This window comes from Dysidea avara, chromosome 7, assembly GCF_963678975.1.
Source record: "Dysidea avara chromosome 7, odDysAvar1.4, whole genome shotgun sequence".
Taxonomy (NCBI): Eukaryota; Metazoa; Porifera; class Demospongiae; order Dictyoceratida; family Dysideidae; genus Dysidea; species Dysidea avara.
The window spans coordinates 1,042,093-1,064,586 of record NC_089278.1 but is presented as its reverse complement, the minus strand read 5'-3'; the positions used below and the strand labels follow the sequence as shown (position 1 = coordinate 1,064,586).

Here is a 22,494-nt window from a genome sequence, read left to right as displayed (position 1 = left end):
TTCATTAAAATATAAGATTTTGGTGGACAAGCCCCTCCATGCAGAGCCCACGAATAGCATCCATGCTTCAACTCCATGCAATGTGTAAATTTCATTGTTTAAGACACCCTTTGTCTGCTCCACTGCCCGTGTTGATCATGGCAGAGTGCTCAATCTTTCCCATTCTTATTCACTGTGACATTCCAATATATTTTATTTAGACACATGCATGTGCAGATGGTATAATTACAGTAACAGTAGAGATATTTTTCCAGATATCATTCATACAGCTGGTCTTCAGCTTACCTAAAAAAAATTGTTATTTTTATTGACTGAAATGCCACTAAATTCAAGTTAACCTTTTAGTATCTATTTTCAAAAAATTTCCTGGGGGGGCATGCCCCCAGACCCCCCTAGTTTCAGCATGCTTTGCATGCTGGGTGCGCACACCATAATATAATCTGAAACATGTCATATAAAAAGGTCCACTTTTCTTCTAAAAGAACCTACCCAGATAAAAGTCTGGCTACAGCCCTGAGGTGTTTACCCATAGCCTAGGAGCCTAAGTGAAAATCTTTGAGCTAAATGTCCTAAAGTGAAACAGCCTTCTGTGTACACCCTCCAGTGCCTAACTGGTAAAGTAGATAATAACAACAACAACAACAATAACACACAACTATATAGTTTACATTATACAGATAACTAAAAAACAAGCGTCTTTTCATTCCTAGAGTTGATTTGAACAATTATGGAAAGAGAAGTTTTCATTTTCGTGGGTCTGTTCTGTGGAACAATTTAAGATCTGCTGTTGTAGAGGCTGCTTCTTTGTCTTTGTTTAAAAAGTTGTATTTCATTAACTTGTTTTGTATGTGTATGTAGCTATCATCACGGCCTATTGTATTTATTACTGCAATTGTTTAGTGTGTTTGTGTTTTGTATTTAGCTATATTGTGTTAATATTTACAGGGCTCCACTGAAAATCAGTATTCAGTTACTGAGTGAATGCCCTGTTACATACACAATTGATGTCACGTGATGAAATAATAATAACCCACAATCGAAGTTTCCCAAACGTTTGGCGGGAAGCCGGGAACTAGACGAGAGATTAGTGATGTCCGCGAGACAATGCAGCGTAAGGCGATATGCTCATGGCGAAGGGTTGACTCATTTTGCTATGTCTCCGGACGGAAAGTAAGTAGTCCTTCAGATAACCGAAGCCGTTTGTTGCTCACCAGTTAGTGAGAGTACTCCTCGGAGTACTCTGCAGTTTTACTAACGTAGAACCCCAGTAGGTAAAAGTTCCTGGTTGTGTAGGTACGTGATAACTGGTGGAGAGGATAGCGATGTTAGGGTGTATGAAGATATTGATGATGACAGCTGTGCTGAGTTCAGTGTAGCCAGCGAGAAAGTCACCGCAATTGTGTGCTGGAGTTCGAAAGATCGGGTATGTTATTTTGTGATGACACTGGTGTTTGTATTTTATACTGTTAAGGAGCTCAAGATTGCAGTGGCAACTGATGACTATACCGTGTTAGCATACACGTACTCTGTAAGTGTGTGTGTGTGTGTGTGTGTGTGTGTGTGTGTGTGTGTGTGTGTGTGTGTGTGTGTGTGTGTGTGTGTGTGTGTGTGTGTGTGTGTGTGTGTGTGTGTGTGTGTGTGTGTGTGTGTGTGTGTGTGTGTGTGTGTGTGTGTGTGTGTGTGTGTGTGTGTGTGTGTGTTAGGATTAAAAGTTCCTCACCCCTGACCACTCTCCCTACTAAATCAATGATTTTTGTATGAAGGCCATGCAACTAATTAGTTGTTTCACAGCCCAACTGACGCACCTTTTTCATAGGTTTTCGTAAATGGAAAAGCTAGAAACTCTGTAAGCACAAGCCTCACATTATTTAGCTACTGTTTACCTGCCTAGCTCAGAAACACATTCAGACTACAAATGGGTTGCTGTTTTGTCAAGACCACACACCTTTACTTGAATTTTGTTATTTTTGTATATATTTTGTCCTGATATTTATATGCCAACCTACTGACATAGTTGAGATTTTTGCCCATGAAACAACTGATCAAGTAGCCCAATATTAGCTGAGGTAGTAACTAGCCAGAGAAGACTAAGCTAGTTGCTAGCTAGTTAGTTTGTGCTATACGTTGTAGGGATCTTCTGATGGAATGCTTGTGAGGTTCACATCACCCATAAACCACTTATCTGTCAACAAAGCTAACACACTGTTGGCTGCAGGCTCCAGGTAAGCACCAATTTAATAGAGTATTTGCTGTTTACCTATTGGTCAGCATGTTCAGCAGTATACTTGTTGCTATAGTGATTTTCAAATTAAAATTGTCAGTCTGGAGGACTATGCTATGATTGGTTGTTTCGCCGAACACACAGCTCCAGTGCTGAGCATGCAGTTTGACCCAACCGGTGAATTCTTGGTGAGTGTCAGCAGTCACAGCACTGCACACAGCAATAGATACTGTTATTACACGTTACAGTAGAATATGTACTTGCCTTGCTTAAAATGGTTTCTTAATTGTTTATTATCCCTGACTTGGTTGTTCCAGGCATCATCAAGTTGTGATGGTACCTTCAAACTGTGGGGCATCAAATCACAGGTGTGTAGTGTGTGTGTGCGCGTACGAATGTGCGTGTATGTGTGTAGTGTGTGTGTATATGCATGCGTGCGTGTGTGTGTGTGTGTGTGTGTGTGTGTGTGTGAGGCAGCATAGCCAAGTGGTTAGGGCATCGGCTTGGTGATAGAAAAGTCCCAGGTAGTTACACCACTTTGGTGTTGTTGTTTCCTGTAGCAAGAAACTTTCTCACATTGCTCCAGTTTTCCCAGCTGTTAATGGGGACCTGGTGGCCAACTAGGAAAGCAGCCCACCCAGCTATAACATCAATGGGATAAACTGGAGAAGCAAATGCTGAACTGTCCTTGTCTCGCTTAGCAGTGTTGGGGTCATTGTGGAACTTTGGGTTCAGCAACCTCTCTGTGAGACCTGGATGGTCCTCCTGCAGGTTCCCAGGAGAATTTTTCCTGCACTAGACTTGAGTACCTGAGTGGTGTACAGGCATCCCGATGCTGGCTCACTGGGTGGTAATAGCTGTGTTTCACCATAGATATTAGAATACATGATGGATTGGAAACGCAATACATTTTAAGGTTATGGGCTCAGTACAGTCACGCGATGACATTTACGGGGCACAGCAGCATTTTCAATAGGCACAGTACATTTTTGTCGAGTTCGCCCATAGTTTTCTCGAAAACAGGTATCTTGTTCACTTCATTCATATTTTTTTACAGTCTCGAAGGTATGAACTTTTCTTTAGTATAGCATGTATCACTAGACTCGTTTTCACAAAGCCAGGAAAACCCCCACAGTCACTACCATCATGTAGCCATTCTTCTTTCGCTTTGTTTACAGAAAGTAACTGCTGTACAGTGCTAAACATAAATATGTGCACTCACTACGATGTGGCAAAACTGTTCAGCACTTCTAGAACTTCGTATGTAATACCCCCTATACACTAAACCCCCACACTAGTTTTTGAACACAAATTTCGCATTCTTTCCTTCACACCTTCGGTTGTATGAAACAACTAACCTTCAGTCACAAGCCAAACTGAATCCTTTAGCAATAATTTAACACTTTATAAGACCTGTAATAGTAGTCTCAGTGTTAAGAACGACTGGAGTTTGTACACTTTGTAACGTTGCCATAAATCACGTGACCGTACCAAGCCCGTAACCGTAAAATGTATTGCATTTCTGATCCATTATGTATTCTAGTATCTATGGTTTCACATGGCTGCTGGAGGCTTTGGCTTTGCTTTGTATGTATTGTGTGTTGTGTGTACTGATATTTTGAAATCCTTTTTGTCACATTCACAAGAAGTATACATAATGTAGCAAGGAAATCCATGTATTGTGTTGGTGTAGTTGAAAGAAAATTTGTGAAGGTTCTTGGACACAATGACATGAATGTTGTTTGATAACGTGTGACCAGCCTTCTTGGAGCATGTACATTATGTATTGAGATGTGTACTACACACACTACATATACTATTCCACAGAATTGTGTCGCTAGTTTGAAGGTGTTGCCATTGGCCAATGATGTCACCACCACTAAGTCTTTATGCCGGTTGGCATGGCAACCAAATGGTGGGAAGGTTTTGGCTGTTCCTGTCGAATCTGAGGTGAAGATTTATGAACGGATGTCTTGGAAACCAAAGCTTTCTTTAGCAGATGACTACCACCAAAAGGTAAACACTGGTCTTAAGACACAAGTTGTTTTACTTTCCCTCAGGGTGTGAATGTTGTATGCTGGTCACATGATGCTGATTACCTGGCAGTGGGTGGGGTTGATGGCCGACTGAGTGTATGGAACTATGGAAACCAACAGCTCTGTCTGAAGTAAATGTATTGTGAAACTTACTCTATTCAAATCACTTTTGAACCAAACTTTCCTGACCTTATTAAACAGGTGGCTACATTAGACAGGTCACTTTGTACACAAATGACACATTTGGGGATTGTCAGGTTAGCTGGTTTAGAACAGGGTGACGTTATTACACAGTGACCTTATTTAGCAGGTCTCATTGTCAATTGTATTCTTCTTACAGGTTAAGAAATGACGAAAGTGTATCAATTACTTGTTTATCGTTTCACCTGCTCAAGAAGGATTGTATAATTTTTGCTGACAAAGAAGGACATATTGGAAGCTTTGACAACACCTTGCCAACAAGCAAATTGACCAATAAAAATCAGGATTCTGGTGGTTACAATGACCTTTCTACTAATGAAGATTCCTTGATGGAAGTAAGTACTTGTATTACACAGTGGTTGGTTACATGTGCCTGAATAACCTGTCCTGATCATATTACTGACTTTCAGTGTTCGGTAGATTGTGCTACGGTAATTGATTGATGCACAATCGTGTAGCCATATCTATATAATGAGGTCATGAAGTACAGGTGTGTTTAGAAGTGTACCAATAGTCGGATTGGTTATCGGCTATATCGGCCTTCTTTTTGCATATCAGAATTGAGCCAGTAACATGTGTGAACAAGTAGCAGATACAGTGGAACCTCGATTATCCAAACTAGTTAGGGGGAAAGGTGTTCATATAATCAAATAGCAGAGTGGAACTGGTCACAGCACCAAAATGATGTCTCGACGACGGGTAAGAGGCTCATACACCAGGGAAGAACGACTCGGACTAGCGTGATTGACAGGATAGCAACTATGACGCATGTGATCTTACAATTACATCATGTTCTATTCTAATTAGAGTCCCTATTAAATTGAACATCAATACATTAACTTTATTATACAGCACTTTGCTCAACTACTCTAATAAAACATACACTTGTTGACAAAATACTCTAATAGAGCAGTCGATTTGGTGTTCTGATAATCAAGTGTTCGGTTAATCGGTGTTCGGATAATCGAGGTTTCACTGTGTACATAAACATCTATTTATGGGCACTTGTGCTCTACTAATATCCTAGCAACACCCGTTTATGTAATGTCAACCAAGAAAACCTGTGATGGGGTTACTAAATAGTTACTAACCTGTGGTCTTGTCGGTGGTTGTTTACTACATTCATACTACATTCATCGAATGAAAATCAGTAAAGCCAAAAACAAAATGTCCTTACTGTTTCAGTTTACTATTTTTCTGTTGTTCCAGTATACTTTTACTAATACTTGGGAAAAGTATAGCTCCTTTCCTGTTAGTATTACTTACTAATACTATGCCACATGTTGGATGGTTTACTAAAGAGATATTCAATACTTCAGTAAAGGGATAGTTAGATACTAAATACTTACTCTTTACTCAATAATTGCTTCATCAAGGTTTAGTTAGTATTATGTAGTGACTCATTCGTTTATTCAGTATTGCAGTTGAGTTCTTACATTATTTACAGCATATAAACTTTTGAAGATTTCTTTTCAAAACCACAAGTAGGCAAGTCTTAGAATTGTTCTTTGTATTTCCTCTGATGTTACTTAGCTCCAATAATCACATTGCTCATGTTGTTTGATCTATCAGTATATAGAGTATAGTTCATTTTGTAACTGGAACTGTTGGAGTTCATTGTAAATGTTCGAAACATGAATATTCACGTGCCAGTACAACCATTGAAGAGCGTAGAATAGATCTGTTAGATTATTGGTTTGGGAAACTGAAGCATTTTCTGTAATTAGCTCCTTAATGGCCTGATATTTTAGCGGTCAACTGCCGCTATAGAGCACATCTTTTCAGCTAGAGGAGATGCTACTAGTGGAAAGAGAAACAGAAGATTTTATAGAGAAATATTTATTCGAAGAAATCTGTAGACTGCACCAGTTAGATATAATTGTACTAACCTATACTTTACCAAATCATATTTTAATAGTAAGTACTGACTTATGATGAAAATTTACATGCCAAAAGTAATACTAGTACTTTACTATCATTGAAAGTCAATTGGTCCAATACTAATATCAATAGATTTCTTAATACTGGAACAACAACTATTATTTTCTAGACAAGACATGCATCATTAGTGTTCAGATAGTCTAGGCGTTCAATATAATGTCCAGTAGAGTGGGGCGCTGACACAAATACTCGAAGGATAAATCTCGATGCTAGCATCCACAGTTTGCTTCTTATTAACTTACTTTCTGGACAAGACAAGCGTAATTCTAGCCCGGCATGGATACTGGTACTACTGTCATGTAATGTTATACAGTGAAACCTCACTTAGCGGCAACCTCTTTAATAAGACCACCTCGTTATAGTAGCCACCTCTTGTAGGTCCCAAATACTGCTAAAAGTACTTTATGACCTCATTAATAAGACCATCTTGTTATTAAGGCCAAATTTTTTGGTCCCAGAGGTGGCCTTATTAATGAGGTTTCACTGTAAATGTCAAGCTGATGCAGTGCACTGACATGAATCCCATCCCAATGCTAGCACACACATTTTGCCACTTTCTCTTACTCTTTCTTAGCCTAGGAAAATTTTCTAAATTACTTAGAATGGGTTGACAAGGTTTCTAAATAGCATGGAAACCTTGTTTCCCTATATTTAGAGTGCAAATTGTTAGAGAAATGGTCTATGCTGCCATATCAGATCAGCTTTGTTTATTGGCTTGATAATATTATTTTATATCGTTTATCAGAATATTGGCTAAATGTCATACTGGTGCACCTCTAACTGTGTTTGGTCACTATAATGAGGTCATGAAGTACACCTTAGCTGTGTTTGGGACCTACTTGACATGGTCACTATAATGAGGTGGTCTTATTAATGAGGTCATGAAGTACACCTTAGCTATGTTTGGGACCTACTTGACATGGTCACTATAATGAGGTGGTCTTATTAATGAGGTCATGAAGTACACCTTAGCTATGTTTGGGACCTACTTGACATGGTCACTATAATGAGGTGGTCTTATTAATGAGGTCATGAAGTACACCTTAGCTATGTTTGGGACCTACTTGACATGGTCACTATAATGAGGTGGTCTTATTAATGAGGTCATGAAGTACACCTTAGCTATGTTTGGGACCTACTTGACATGGTCACTACAATGAGGTGGTCTTATTAATGAAGTCATGAAGTACACCTTAGCTATGTTTGGGACCTACTTGAGGTGGTCACTACAATGAGGTGGTCTTATTAATGAGGTCATGAAGTACACCTTAGCTGTGTTTGGGACCTACTTGACATGGTCACTATAATGAGGTGGTCTTATTAATGAGGTCATGAAGTACACCTTAGCTATGTTTGGGACCTACTTGAGGTGGTCTTATTAATGAGGTCATGAAGTACACCTTAGCTGTGTTTGGGACCTACTTGACATGGTCACTATAATGAGGTGGTCTTATTAATGAGGTCATGAAGTACACCTTGGCTATGTTTGGGACCTACTTGACATGGTCACTATAATGAGGTGGTCTTATTAATGAAGTACACCTTAGCTATGTTTGGGACCTACTTGACATGGTCACTATAATGAGGTGGTCTTATTAATGAGGTCATGAAGTACACTTAGCTATGTTTGGGACCTACTTGACATGGTCACTATAATGAGGTGGTCTTATTAATGAGGTCATGAAGTACACCTTAGCTATGTTTGTGACCTACTTGACATGGTCACTATAATGAGGTGGTCTTATTAATGAGGTCATGAAGTACACTTAGCTATGTTTGGGACCTACTTGACATGGTCACTATAATGAGGTGGTCTTATTAATGAGGCCAAGAAGTACACCTTGGCTATGTTTGGGACCTACTTGACATGGTCACTATAATGAGGTGGTCTTATTAATGAAGTACACCTTAGCTATGTTTGGGACCTACTTGACGTGGTCACTATAATGAGGTGGTCTTATTAATGAGGTCATGAAGTACACTTAGCTATGTTTGGGACCTACTTGACATGGTCACTATAATGAGGTGGTCTTTTTAATAAGGTCATGAAGTACACCTTAGCTATGTTTGTGACCTACTTGACATGGTCACTATAATGAGGTGGTCTTATTAATGAGGTCATGAAGTACACTTAGCTATGTTTGGGACCTACTTGACATGGTCACTATAATGAGGTGGTCTTATTAATGAGGTCATGAAGTACACCTTAGCTATGTTTGTGACCTACTTGACATGGTCACTATAATGAGGTGGTCTTATTAATGAAGTCATGAAGTACACTTAGCTATGTTTGGGACCTACTTGACATGGTCACTATAATGAGGTGGTCTTATTAATGAGGTCATGAAGTACACCTTAGCTATGTTTGGGACCTACTTGACATGGTCACTATAATGAGGTGGTCTTGTTAATGAAGTCATGAAGTACACCTTAGCTATGTTTGGGACCTACTTGATGTTGTCACTATAATGAGGTGGTCTTATTAATAAGGTCATGAAGTACACTTAGCTATGTTTGGGAGCTACTTGACATGGTCACTATAATGAGGTGGTCTTATTAATGAGGTCATGAAGTACACCTTAGCTATGTTTGGAACCTACTTGACATGGTCACTATATTGCGGTGGTCTCACATGTGTTCTCAACCACAGGGGATTACCCATGATGACTTGTTTAATGATGACATCGCCGATGATTACAATGATAGAATGAGTGATATGGATTCGTTGAGCAAGGATGGCAGACACTCTCCCAACAAGAAAGCAACAGAACCACAACAGAAATCTGGTCAGTGTGCATGACAGATCCTCTTGAACCTCTCTATAAATGGCGGATGCTTATAGGTTGCAGTCAAGTGGCAATTACAGGGTGGTGGTGTTACAGGTGTTTCCCTTAGTATATTTGTACTTGATTCACAGAAACCAGTTATAATGTTATGGTATCTTCTATCCTGTCATTACTTAAAAAGGGAAAAGAGATATCTCTGAAAAGCTATAAAAACAATACAAGTCAGGATACGGAGCATGTCAAATGCTTTAAAGCCGAACACTTATAATTGTCACGTGCGCGCACACACACACACACATTTTTATTGGACTCAATGGATATCCTGACTGATGGTGATAAATATATCATTGGAAAAGTAAAAGGCTTATTGAAAAGTCATATTTTCCTTTAGTTTTATATCATAGCCATTGAGTCATGTGTATGTGGCAAATGACAGTTTCAAGTGTTAGGCTGTAAAAGGTTTAACATGTTCCATTGATGGTTTGACATGCTGACTTGTTGAACTCTTGTTTCTTTAGTTGTTTCGGCTTGACTTCGTACTCACTAGTAGACCTGTGATTTAACTTCTAAGGCTTCTTGGGGTGCTTTTAAGGTGGTATTTAGGTGCGTGTTCTATTAGGATTACAGGTGGTCTCTATAATGAGCCACACTGTGGTTCATGATAATGTTTACATTGCTGCTTTTAGTGTTAATGATTATATATGGTTATTATGTCAGGAGGAGGTGATGACATGTCCGAGGATCACATGATGCTAGCAAAGCCAGCAGGTAGAGCGACAATTTCTGACGACTATTTTGAACATTATCAAGATGCTTTTCAACCATCGGAGACTCCACGCCACCTACAGCACAGATTTATGGTAAGCTGTTATTGCTAATAGCAACTAACAATGGATACCATCTTGTAGGTGTACAATTTAGTGGGCGTGGTCTTCAGCCATGATGAGGATGATGGGAGTGCATTAATTGAAGTGGAATTCCATGACACCAGCGTACATCATTCATTTACAGTAGCCAATCATGATGGGTATACTATGGCAGTACTGACTGAGGTGGCTCTAGTGTTAGCATCTGAAATATCTGATGATGTTTCCAGGTAAGATCCTGATTGGCTGTGTAATAGACCCTCTGATCCGCAATGATCTCATAGAGAATGTAATCAGAAGATTGTTCAGATAAGTAATTGTTAGGATAATTGACAAGTTCTGTTCAACTACTCTAATACTCTAATAGAACATACACAGAGGGCAAAACACTACATAGAGCAGTGATTTCCATAATTACTACCTTATATTATGAACTCTTGGTACTGTTAATTATACTCTATGGAACTGTGGTCCCAGTTTTGATGACAATGTTGTGTCCACACTGAATTAGTTAAAGCTAGTTGTTCTCCACCACATCTCTACATTCCTTACCTCATCAACAACTTTTGGTGGTCCATAAACAACACTAGAGTTACTAGAGTCAGACTGAGTCATTGATACTAAAACAAGAAATAACATTTCCCATCTACACAGTGGACCACACTACTGTTTAGCTAGTGGTGTAACCTTAGTGTTTATTTGCTAGTGCAAATTTTGTGATTACAAGAGATTCCATGAAATTTTCAATACAATTCATATGATGTGAAACCTTAACTGTTACAAATACACTGAAAATTTTGGAATTTTCAACTAGAGTAGGGACCATAACACATCGATAAAAAGTACTGAAACAAGTTGGAGTAGTGCACAATATTAAATCACAGTAAAACAATAAGAAGTAGAACACAGTAGGGATATAACACTTCTTATTGTTTTACTGTGATTTAATGTTGTGCAGTACTCCAGCTTGTTTCAGTACTTTTTATTGATGTGTTATGGTCCCTACTCTAGTTGAAAATTCCAAATTTTTCTGTGTACTTGTTTGTTAACTTTTTTTGTGTAAATAAATTATTATGACTGGTGAACCACATCTGAAATCACACCGTGCGCCCCAATTATCGTCTGAAAAGTGAAGTATCTGTTATGCTTCGTTGTCAGCTATGTTCAACCCGTTATGTAGCATTTCAAATCAAGAACTGTTCGAAAAGCACCTCTGCAACCCATGCATACCAAAAGAAAGAAATGATACCGCGTGCCCCAGTTATATCAATTATCGTCTGAAAAGCGAAGTATCCATTTCGCTTCGTTGTCGGCTGTGTTAACTCGTTACACAGCAGTATGAATCAAGAACTGTTCGAAAAGCACTTCTGCTATCAGAATAGCCACTATGACAAATACAGACGATTTCCATTACATGAAGGGAAGCCATCACGTGCTATCGCCATTTCAACACTTTTCGCTGTCAGTAAAGATGAATGGGACACTGGTAAGTCCATGAAGAATGTATTGTACATACTGCGGTATGCCAAAAGGCACCTGTTGGGCCGAAGCGATGTTGAACAGTGAAAAAATCAAGCCCGTAGCCTTAGCCGTTATTGAGTTACGCTTGTCTGAAGGCATCAGTCAGTTACTTACTCAGTCAGTAGAAAATTCCGTTATATAAATTATTTTTAAAATTCCGTAGCAACTTGTTGAAAGCATTTTGGGTCGATCTGAAAGCTTGTTTGCTAGTTTTACCTAACCAGTACTGCCTCATCGTCGTTTGGGAAAATTGAGGCTGTTTTTTAGGTGATGTTATTTCGTGGGCCACGCCTACTCCTTTGTGGTCCCTACTATACACTATCGTAGTGTACGATATATAAAGTTAAGGCTATCTACACTCTTTCATGCAGAGAGGGACTCACTTGTGTTCCAGTTCATTTACTAAATGTTCAATTAGTGGATAATGAAAGGTCAACTCAAAATAATAGAATGCGCGCCCGCTACTCTAATAGAACAATCACTTTTATTGTAATAATCAGATAGTTATCATTTGGTAATTGAATTCTTACTGTACTGCTGTATAATTGAGTATGTTGACTAACTTCCTTTCCCTTTGATGTCTTGTAGTCAATTACATTGTGTCCATTTTAACACGTGGGATAACTCAAGGGATTGGACTGTACCCCTACCAGCTAAGGAATCTGTCAAGGTGTGTATATTCATGTTACTATGGTTACTGGGATTTGTATATACTTGTATTGTAGGCCATTGCTGTTGGCGACAGCTGGATTGCTGTGGCAACCAACCTGAACATGTTACGCCTGTTTACAATTGGAGGAATCCAGTTAAATGTGTTGTGTATCCCTGGACCAGTGGTTGCTATGGCAGCACATGTACACAAGTTGTCAATAGCATACAGCTCAGTGTTAAGTGAGTTTGTGAAGTTATAATAATGGGCTGTAGAACCTTGGATGTTTGAATGCTATTGCTCTCAGGCTCTATGCTGTCAAACAGACCAGTCATTTATTCTGATAGACCACACACAATAGTTTCAATACACAAAGTTCTGATTTAGTAACCCAAAGTCCCTATACATGTGTTGTGGCATCTAAGCAAATTGAGGGGCTGAGAGCTACTAAACTAAATTCAACCAATTTAGACTATAGCTTGTTATTGTCCCTTGACAGCTGCTTGTGACATAGAAATATATTCGCTGTGGTCTATATACACTTACCCTAATTAAATCATTGCACTGATGATGATATTTTTTATCTAGTTAATAGAACACACACTGCCTTATAGTACATTACCAAGTTACACTGTATACTTAAAATAATTTATTATTTTATAGTTAGTGACATTACTGCATCTCTTATTATTTATAGGTACTCCTAATAATGCCACCCTGTATCTATGGGAACTTGATATGAAGAAGCACAAACAGTTGGTCCTTCCAAATCATCCACTACCACTATCACACAGGACTCAGTTAGTCTGGATTGGGTAAGCAGTATGGTGGGGGTCTCTCTTAACAAGCTCTCTGTATTAAGGAAAACACCTCTACAATAAGGACAAAGACTTCACTCCCTTTCTCCATACATTTTTATTGCAGCTAAAATAGCCCAACACTTGGTCCCAAAGTGTCCATTATATAGACTGAGTGAGGACAGAGAATACAGAAAGAAGTATCCTTGGGGTGATTAGGTGTGTGGCCTGTCCTGGCTGGTGGGCAACTCAACTAAAATGATCCAATTCAGATATAAGTCTACATGTATGTAAAATTGCATTTTTGTTCTTCCCATTAACACACTGATGCAGTCGGCCTGCACAAAACACAGTTTTATGCCAAATTATTAATTAACTTCCTAGTGAGGTTTAGCAGTAACAAGTTGATGCTGTGCTACTTCTAAAAACCTAGTGCTCAGTAAATTTTATCCACTCTTTATAACCACACAGCATGCTATAGCTTTGTTCTCACTGCCTTGCTTGGAACAATACATGCAGTGTATTTTGTATCCACTGTAATTCATCAATTACATTGCTATGTATCGCTAAGGAAGCGTAACTCAAGCAAGCCACTTTAACCACAAATTGCACACAAAAGTATCTTAACTGTTTTATAGTTTATCTATCATGTTTTCATACGTAAATTCTCTACACAACGCCTCATGGCTACTCTTAATTGGCCCCTTTTAACTCGAGAAGATAGACCATTCCTGGTAGCTTACGAGGCCTGTTACGTTGTTTTTCAGTTATTGTACGCTTGTTACAACATGTAGGCTAGCCCCTAGTGGACTGTTTTAACTGGTTTCGGTTACCAGCCACACCCATTCCACAGTGACTCATATTTAAAACTGTTCAGTTCCTCGTACACTAAGAGCTGGTAAAGTTAACTGAAATTGGTTTGGTTGTGTCTGCATGTCTGTCCAACACCAACATGAGCAACAGGTTTTGAGTTACAGAAAATAACTCAATAAATAAAGGCTGTTTATGTACTGTTTTCATCGTGTTTACTTGAAGGTGGAGAATGGGAACAATGTGCTGTAGGCTTGAAGTTCTCCATCACAGGGTCACAGGGAACTCATGTGACTGCTGCTGCTGCTGCTGCTGTGACGCAATGGATGCTCTACGCAACACCACCTAGGTACATGCAAGGCAAATGCATGGATGAGCATCTATTGACTTCCTTCCTTGGAGGCTGTGGGGGCAACCTACCCACTTAAGTTAGTCTGTTAAGGATAACAGACTAGCAGTTCACCATGGCCTCATACTACAGCACACTGGTGCCCCATCCGCCTATTCAAGCAATCGTGTGACAGCACGATTGTATTTCGTGTGGGGAGTATATACCAACGCAGTTAGCTAGCAAATTAAATATATTGAATACACACAGAAGTAGATGGACAAACTGTTCATCCCAACAAATCCAGAATATACTGCTACAAACAGTTTGAGAGAGTCGGAGACACTGCTACCAGTTGATGGGGATCCATTCTAATATAAAGCTTGTAAGAAGAGCTCTTCCATCTGCCCAGAGTCTGAATAGTCGAGTCTTCTATGCCTGCCATGGCTGCTGTTGTGGCTGCTCCTATGCAGAAGCTGTGGCGAGCAAAGTCACGAGCTGGGAGGTTAGCTGAGGTTTTAAGCCTGGCGGGTTGCAGAGGCAAATGTCGTCTGGGATAATCCTGCCATTGAAACAGTGCGCCCAGGGCGTCTATTGGATTTTAAAGACCTCACCCAATGATCAAAGGGTTTTATGCATACCATTTTCTAAGTAGTGCCAGTCACTTGTCTCAACTGTAAAGCAGTAGCAAAATGCATTTAAACCTGATAAACAAGAGTAGCTTTGCCTGTGGTATACATCAATCTTAAATTTTAACTCACAATGAAGAGTATGTATATGTTTGTCTTGCAAATGTTACGGTTAGTTCTATATCGTGATATATGTTCATATTGTGACAAACCTTGGTGATATATGATATAGAGTTTTTCTATATCGTGGCAGCACTAAAAAGGGCAGAGGTCATCCGCTGTCTTCCCTATAAATACTTTGATGCCCATCCTTTCTTGATCTGTCTTAGATTGCTTGATCAGAAGTGAGGTGATTCCCAGGGAAACAGGATTATCCAATGTCACATCTGAGAGGGAGAGATCTGCGCTGGGATCGGACTTGGCTTCATCCACCACTGTGACCTTGCCTGAATGGCAGAATGAAAAGAAAGTCACCGTGGCTGCTACCCATAACATCACGGGTGATCCAGAATGGTTTAATCCTCCTTAGGGAGCAATGGATAACCGGAGTCTACCCCTCTCAACTTTGATTCCTCTGATGATGTGGCATCGGTCCAACATTGAGATCATGGAGGCCATGTGAGATTTGCAGCTGAGGAACTCCTGCTAGGTATGTCACATAATATGTGGACTGAGGCCTCCGCTAGACCCTGTTGTCCCAAGCACGCCATGAAGTAACACAGTGTGGCTTCTGAGGTTGGCAGGACTATGATCGAGAAACTGGTACAAAAATCCAAGTAACAACACTCAGCTGATTGATAGATTTTGTGAGTAGATGGTGCCAAGCCAGCCATGTAATATACTGCTGCATCAATCTGGGAAACTGCTGGCATCAAGGTTCCTAAATGTGCATATCATGATAGTATATCCACACATACGTAGCCACCAAAGAAGGCTGAGTAGTAACAAATAAAAGAATACAAGCACATTTCAATCTATACAGATATAATATAGAGTTGTAACATAATGCTGAATAAGCCTCAAGTCAGTTGGAGGGTTTATCTGCTGCAGTTCTTTAATGGTTGGATGTAACTTCAATAAATAGTTGAGCCCATGAGGGGGTAATGTTCTGGGATACGAGCTCCACCAATGGACGTGATACAGAAGCCGGGGATGATGATGCGTGAGAAAACGTGACAGAGAACTGGTCCAGATTTCGTGAAAAGCTATCTGCCTAAGAATTGAGCCAGCCAGGGATGCGGATAGCTGAAAACCAGAAATCATACTGAGTAGCAAAGAAAACTGAAATGCAAAGATATGTGGATGTCTTTACAGGTTGTGGAGTTCAGTGCTGACACTACTGCCTCATTGTCTACCATGAATTGGACCATCTTGCCTGACCAGGAGTTGCTAAAGGTAGCAGCTGCAAGGTAAGCTCCTTCAGTGTGATGCTTAAGTGATGTAGACGGGGGGGGGGGACCACTTGAGCTGTGGCCATAGTCAGTCTTGGACTGCTCCACAATCCCAAGAGCCAGAAGCATCAGTGTAGATTTTGATGTTGACCCTTGTCAAGCCTAGGTCCCACAGGAGTGAAACACCTTTTCACTATTTGGCAAAGAGCAGCCACCAACTAACATCTGCTCTGGCCGGGTTGTTTAGTCATACAAGATGATCAGGGTGGCTGCACATCCCTTGGAGGGCATATAATCTTCTTACAATGGTCCTGTCAGGACATACCACTTTGGATGCAAACTGTGTATGCCAATCAACTGCTCTAAGGCATGTTTCTTTACTGAATGATGGTATACACAGAGACACAGATAGAATATTAACTCAGTTACAGGGGAGGCGGAGCTGGAAAGCTTCAGTGTCTACCTCAATTCCAAGGAAGGTCAGGCAGGGGGGAACTTAGATGGTGCTATTGATGCTGAGAGAGCCAAACAGGGAGAGTAGCATACGTTTCTGTAGTTCTGCAGAGGACTTAGACTACACCACAAAAATAAAGTCGTTATGGTAGTGAAGGCCCTTTGATACTCCCTGATGCATGAGCATCCATTGTATGGTGTCTACAACTGCTGTGAAAACCTTGGGAGCTGAACTTAGACCGAAGGGAAGCATTCAGTCGATAAACACAGTACCTTGCCATTGGACACCAGAAGGTACTAACCAGTCATTTCCATTGTGTAATGTTGTTTAGTTACTCAGTGCAGTGCACTGGGCTGTTGTTATCTCTGCTGTTTGTTGTGTTCAGGTGGCCGCAGTGCTGGACCACTTCTTCCTCTTGACCCATTGCTGGCCGCATGGGGAGCCCCTGTAAGCAGTGTACCAGACCTTCTTCAGCTCACCAGAAGCCCCTCCCTGGTGCATCCCTTCAGTACCCACTCACCTCATTGAAAAGATCAGACACTGGGAATCTGTAGACTTAGCCCAGCTAATTGGATGTGCCAACACCAGTGAGGGCTCATCATCAATGGTAGAAGGCCACATCATTACTCCTACCAAGTCCCTGAGGACGTCTCCTTCCACCATCACAGACTTTACCACCTGGTTACAGGCATATGCCCCACTGATGGCAGTACTATTGTCAGCCCCAACAACATCCAAGGAAGAGGCAGCAGGCCTTGCAGCCCACTTCCATGTGGTGCTTCAACTGGCACAAGATCTGAGTGGCCGTCACTGGCATTGGGAATTCAGGGAGTGGGCAACTGCCAAAGGCATCAAAGTCTGAGGGTGAACTCCACCTTTCAATCTATATGCCCCAACCCATCCCCCAGCATCATCCAGACCAACAGATCTATTTACTGGCACCACCCCCATTTGTTTTAAATGGAACTACAGCAACTGTCAGCGGCCATGCTGCGGATACTTGCATGCCTGCTCAGAGTGCAGGGAGCCTCACCAAAGAATCATCTGCAACATGAAGCAATCATGGGGAAAAAAGTGAGGGCGGACCTCCCCACCCTTGGTTGACACTCTTATCATGCATTAGTGGTATTATATACTGAGCTGGACTCTTTATGTATTTACTGATGGACTATTTTCATATTATATACGTACACATTGTATATCGATACAGGTTGTATTTCATATGAAACTGTACTTACATCTTGTCATTTATTGCAAGTCTGAGTCTCACCACTAGTTCAACTGCATAGTTCCTTTTGTCCGTCAACCTCTGGTTGCCATTGGCAACTCAACAACATGGTTGGGGGATTCAACTCTCCATCTGTAATTCACTGTTTTTCCCCTTAGATCCAGAGTTCACCCTGTTTGCTGGAGGAATAGTACTGAACGGAAGATACAGGTAATACGATGATCTGTCTGTTGGCCTTAGAAAGCCAGTGTGGTCACTTGCCCACTCCCAACATCATCATTTCTACAGAGATTTATACCGGACAGCCTGGGCAGCACAGCACCCGGACCACCAATTTGTGAATTATATCTTTTCGGGTATTCACAACGGATTCTGTATTAGCTTCTGCTGTTCCCATCCCAGGCTGGAATCTCCACATTCCTAGGCAATCTGTGATATTAGTTATCTAGCACATGAGGTACAGCTGAACAGGATGTGTCGATGCCCTATAGGTTTTTTTCCCAAGGGGAATCTACATTAGTCCCATTTCCCAAGAAAAACAAGCCAAGAAAGTGGCGGTTTATTGTGGATCTATCATCCCCAATGGACTTCACCAGTAATGATTGTATCAGTAAAGAAAGATCCTCTTTGTCCTGTGCCTCTGTGGACCACCTGTCTGCCTTTATTGTAGCCACGGGCAGGGGATCGTTCTTGGTGAAGGCTGACATCAAAGAGGCTTATCATATGGTACCGGTCTTCCCAGAAGACCACCACACCTTTTCTCAGGGCCTCTTTGCTACCACCAGTAGCTGGAGAGCAGTGTCATACTAGAAACTGCTGACAAGGTGTAGGTAAAGTCAATGGTAGAGTAACCAGGTAGAGTACGCTGCATTATTCAGCAGACTGGTGCGCTGCACTGCTGTGTACATTCAACAATACTAATATAAGGAAAACAACAACAACCACGACCAATATCAGAGAGCTACCTGAAGTTGTGGGTGGGACTTGTACTCCAGCCAGAGTAGTAGTAGTAGCGGAGGACAAGGGATTTCTCGACAAAGGTTCCAGCTGTTATAAAATTCCAGCAACGGTCATGGCGATGTTGGAGAGGTTGTTCTGGGTAAGTCTCAGACGAACCGTGGATGAGGTGGGTGGTTGTAACCCTGGCAAGGACATTGGGATAACTGGTATGGGTGGAGGGGGTACTGGGACTATCAGCACTGAGGCTGGAACCACTGGAGCAGGGATAGTGGGATGGTGACAACTGGTTGCACAGGAGCTAGAGCCACCATGGAGGGCTGTGACAACACTACAGCCAGCGGGACCGGAGGCACACCAGAGACAAATGCTGACGGCGAGTTCATGTCACTTGTAACGTAGATCAAAGTAGTGAGCTGCTATCACGATGATAGTTCTGAAAAGAGCAAGTAAGTTGTCCCGCTTGCCCCCAATAACTGCTCTTCCTGTCACGTGCATGTAGTGATGAAAGAAGGGGCACTCACATGTTGTGTGTCGCATCAAGTTACACCCTTTAACCTGCAGTTAAATTCATATTAACCAGGCGCACGCCCACAGCCAGCAAGGCTGGCTGAGGGCATGCGCCTGGTTTAAAAATCACACTACACACTACAGTTTCAAGTAGATTACACCCATCATTGTTCACTTATAGCTACTCTACTGAAGGTGTGCTAGTTGCTGTGGACTCTGCTGGAATGGTTCGTGGTCTTTGCACTTCTTATGGTACCACCTGGACCCCAATACTGGACATGAGTAATAATGTGAGTACTGTAGTGTGTGTGTGTGTGTGTGTGTGTGTGTGTGTGTGTGTGTGTGTGTGTGTGTGTGTGTGTGTGTGTGTGTGTCTTTTTGACGATTCATATTTCCCCATTTTACATTTCCATGTATTTTTTATTTAAAAAGATGTAAACACATACTATAAATTACATGTTGTTTACAGTTAAACAAAAAGACTGACATGTTCTTTGTCATTGGAGTAACTCATGATCCTTATGAGATCAAGTAAGTTATCACCTGATATTGTGTGGGTGTGGCTGTTGATATTGTGTGGGTGTGGTTACTGCAGGTGTGTGCACTGCAAAGGGCTGCCCTACCCCCCTACCTACCCACGACCAATTGTGACATCTCTACCAGTACACTTACCACTGTGTAACCCTACAAGTGACAAAACTTCTTATGAGGTACTGTAGTAAAGTATTGCTAGGACTTATGGCTTCTATTGTGGCTTCTATTAATACTATTGTGGCTTCCCAAGAGTAGTAGGCTCAATGTACTGAACCCTTCGTGTGTAATCCTTTGTATAAAGTTAGCCTCAAATATATTCTCCCTCATAAGTCCTCAGGCAGTATCAATGTGTTGTGTGTGCAGGAGGAATGGATGATATCACAGTTACATTCTCCAGTTGGTAAGGACTCTTCTCACGTTGCTCAAGCCCTTATAAAATTGTTCGCGGTAAGCAGCCATAAATATTATCTTGACAATAATGTTCCATTGTTTTGTATTGCTAGTTGTCATGTAAGAACGGCAGGTTCTACCGAGCTGTGGAAGCTGCAGATCTTCTCCCTACTACACAATCGGTATGTGGCTACCATGATGTCTTATCGACATTGAGTGATGTTAACTATTAACACATTGTGTTACTGTTGATAAAGAACTGTTGATAAGGCCAAGCCTTTATTCTGAACACAGTATAGAGGAAATAGAACATGCATTGCATGCCACTTGATTTAAACTGTCATGTGACTCTCAACAGTTGCAGTACAAAACATCAATGAAGTTCATTGGGGCTTAGTGGATATTGAGATATCACTTTACATAAACTTCAAGACTATGTACTTTGTTTTGTAAGAGGCCCTGGATTCTTGGTGAAATTGTGTAAAATCACTTTCACGTACCTATCAGGGTCTCTTTCAAAGCAAAGTACATTTTCTTGAAACTGGTGCGAAGCATCATCTAAAGATCTACCGAGCCCTAGTGAATTTCACTGTTTACTGGTTTTGTATTATGACTAAGTAAACGACGCACACGCATGTCCTACCTTCTCTGATTGTGTGCTCTCCCTTACTGTATTATGAACTTCTTTGTGATGTTACTCATCTCGTTGTATCCCTTTAGCTACAACTGGCACTGACATATGCTTCACGTAGTGGCAACAGTGTTGTTGCTGAGCGTATCAATGACATCATCCGCAGTAGATCTGGTTTCCTACCATTTTCAGATAACGAAGAGTTTTCTGATGAAGAACAGGAAGACATGCAACTCCAATCTGTGTCCTCGTCTTCACGACAAGGCAGCAGGGAGCATGTGTCTTCAAACAGTTTCAGACATTTCAAGAAGTTGCCGCCCAGCTACAAGCGAAGTAGCTCACTGACAGAGAAGGTGGTCACTAATAAAAAGGGACCTTATGATGATGATGTAATGAGTGATAATGACAATGATGATGATGTCACAGCTGGATCACATGATTTAGGAGATACCCCTGATGAGGAGAACAATACCCTACAATTATTTGATGATGATGATGATGATAATGTTAGTAACAGTAGTAAGGGTAAAGCAAAAGCTCCTGTCTCTAAATCAACCAAACCTGCCTTACCGTTTAGAGGTGAATTGACACACACACACGCACACACAAAATACAAATTTATATTGCGGTTTTGTTACAGGGTCACAATCCATTAAGGCAAATCCTTTCAAGGTATAGTCTACAATGCCACTAACATCTTATCAATATGGTCACTATTTGTAGGTCAGTGACAGTAAACCTGTTGCACCATTAAAGAAGAAAACTAGTTTTCTGGAGAGCATTGCAACTTCTGCAGTAGAAGAAGCCAGCACAAAAACTCGTAAAAGACAATCCAGCGATCCCGAGGGTAAGCACATCACAACACACCCAATAGCTTACTACAAAGTTGTGCAACTTGTAGGAGCTAAGCCAAAGAAAAGTAAAGCTGGTAACATGACAAAGAAAACTGAAAAGAAGGTACAGTAAGAAGTGACAATGTTACTTAAACCCACTATAATATAATATGCTATTTGTGTACTGCTAACAGGTCCAGAAGAGCTTAAAAAGCAGTTTTGGCACAAAGAAAGGTCAATCTAAGGCCTTAAACAATCAGACAGTCGACATCAATGAAGTTACAACAACTGTCAAGGAAACTCAATCACAAACAACAACAGATGAACCACCCAAAGACACACAACATGATGAAGACACACATCATGACAAAGATTCACAACAAGACAACAATTCTAATGATACAAATAATGTTCCCAGTCCAGCACCTGTTGTGGACTCTAGTGACAATTCTAATCAACTTTCCTCTAAAGAGAAATTGGCCAAATTTTCATTTGAACAAAAGTCATAAAGTATTATAATATTCTAATGTTGGTATTACATACATGAATAATGACATGAAACACTTCACACGTGTCCTTGAAGTTTTATAGTTGATGGATTAAGTGAAGCTCGAATGTTCTTCCTTACAAAGTTTGTTTCTTTGTGCAACACCTTGGTAGGTGTGGCTAACTTGTAGGTGGATGGTCCAGCCCGAGGGGTAGAATATGATGGGGACTTGCCAATGATGTCATAACTCCAAGTGTTGTTGGGTGACTACAAGTGTACAGAATATCAGTCTGA

The 22,494-nt window shown here is 40.9% G+C and overlaps 2 protein-coding genes and 1 long non-coding RNA gene across 3 annotated transcripts in view; 2 read left to right on the top strand and 1 right to left on the bottom strand.

Moving 5' to 3' along the window:
• Window positions 1–1,041: 1,041 nt before the first annotated feature.
• Window positions 1,042–22,295, top strand: LOC136262373 (WD repeat and HMG-box DNA-binding protein 1-like). The gene is made up of 25 exons (XM_066056620.1): window positions 1,042–1,170; window positions 1,294–1,423; window positions 1,472–1,528; window positions 2,131–2,222; window positions 2,298–2,409; window positions 2,539–2,589; window positions 4,049–4,237; window positions 4,282–4,388; window positions 4,598–4,793; window positions 9,050–9,185; window positions 9,903–10,045; window positions 10,094–10,281; window positions 12,161–12,242; window positions 12,298–12,463; window positions 12,919–13,036; window positions 19,507–19,615; window positions 19,795–19,856; window positions 19,921–20,035; window positions 20,223–20,306; window positions 20,363–20,431; window positions 20,970–21,459; window positions 21,521–21,552; window positions 21,604–21,727; window positions 21,782–21,837; window positions 21,908–22,295. The coding sequence occupies exons 1-25, from the start codon at window positions 1,091–1,093 to the stop codon at window positions 22,220–22,222; spliced, it is 3,303 nt and encodes a 1,100-aa protein (XP_065912692.1). The 5' UTR covers window positions 1,042–1,090; the 3' UTR covers window positions 22,223–22,295.
• On the top strand, window positions 14,945–17,877 carry LOC136262375 (uncharacterized). The gene is made up of 2 exons (XR_010704184.1): window positions 14,945–16,923; window positions 17,016–17,877. It is a non-coding gene; the product is annotated as an uncharacterized lncRNA (long non-coding RNA).
• The window catches only part of LOC136262372 (cilia and flagella-associated protein 47-like), a 36,825-nt gene continuing 36,503 nt past the window's right edge, over window positions 22,173–22,494 (bottom strand). The window contains exon 50 of the mRNA XM_066056619.1: window positions 22,173–22,467. Within this exon, the coding sequence (XP_065912691.1) occupies window positions 22,279–22,467 (189 nt within the window). The 3' untranslated portion in view covers window positions 22,173–22,278. The remainder of the gene's footprint in view (window positions 22,468–22,494) is intronic.

Coding starts and splice junctions, on each gene's coding strand:
- LOC136262373 (XM_066056620.1), top strand. CDS start 1,091: ATGTCCGCGAGACAATGCAGCGTAAGGCGATATGCTCATGGCGAAGGG. Junction 4,238..4,281: donor CAGATGACTACCACCAAAAG/GTAAACACTGGT, acceptor ACTTTCCCTCAG/GGTGTGAATGTTGTATGCTG. Junction 19,616..19,794: donor TACTGGACATGAGTAATAAT/GTGAGTACTGTA, acceptor TGTTGTTTACAG/TTAAACAAAAAGACTGACAT.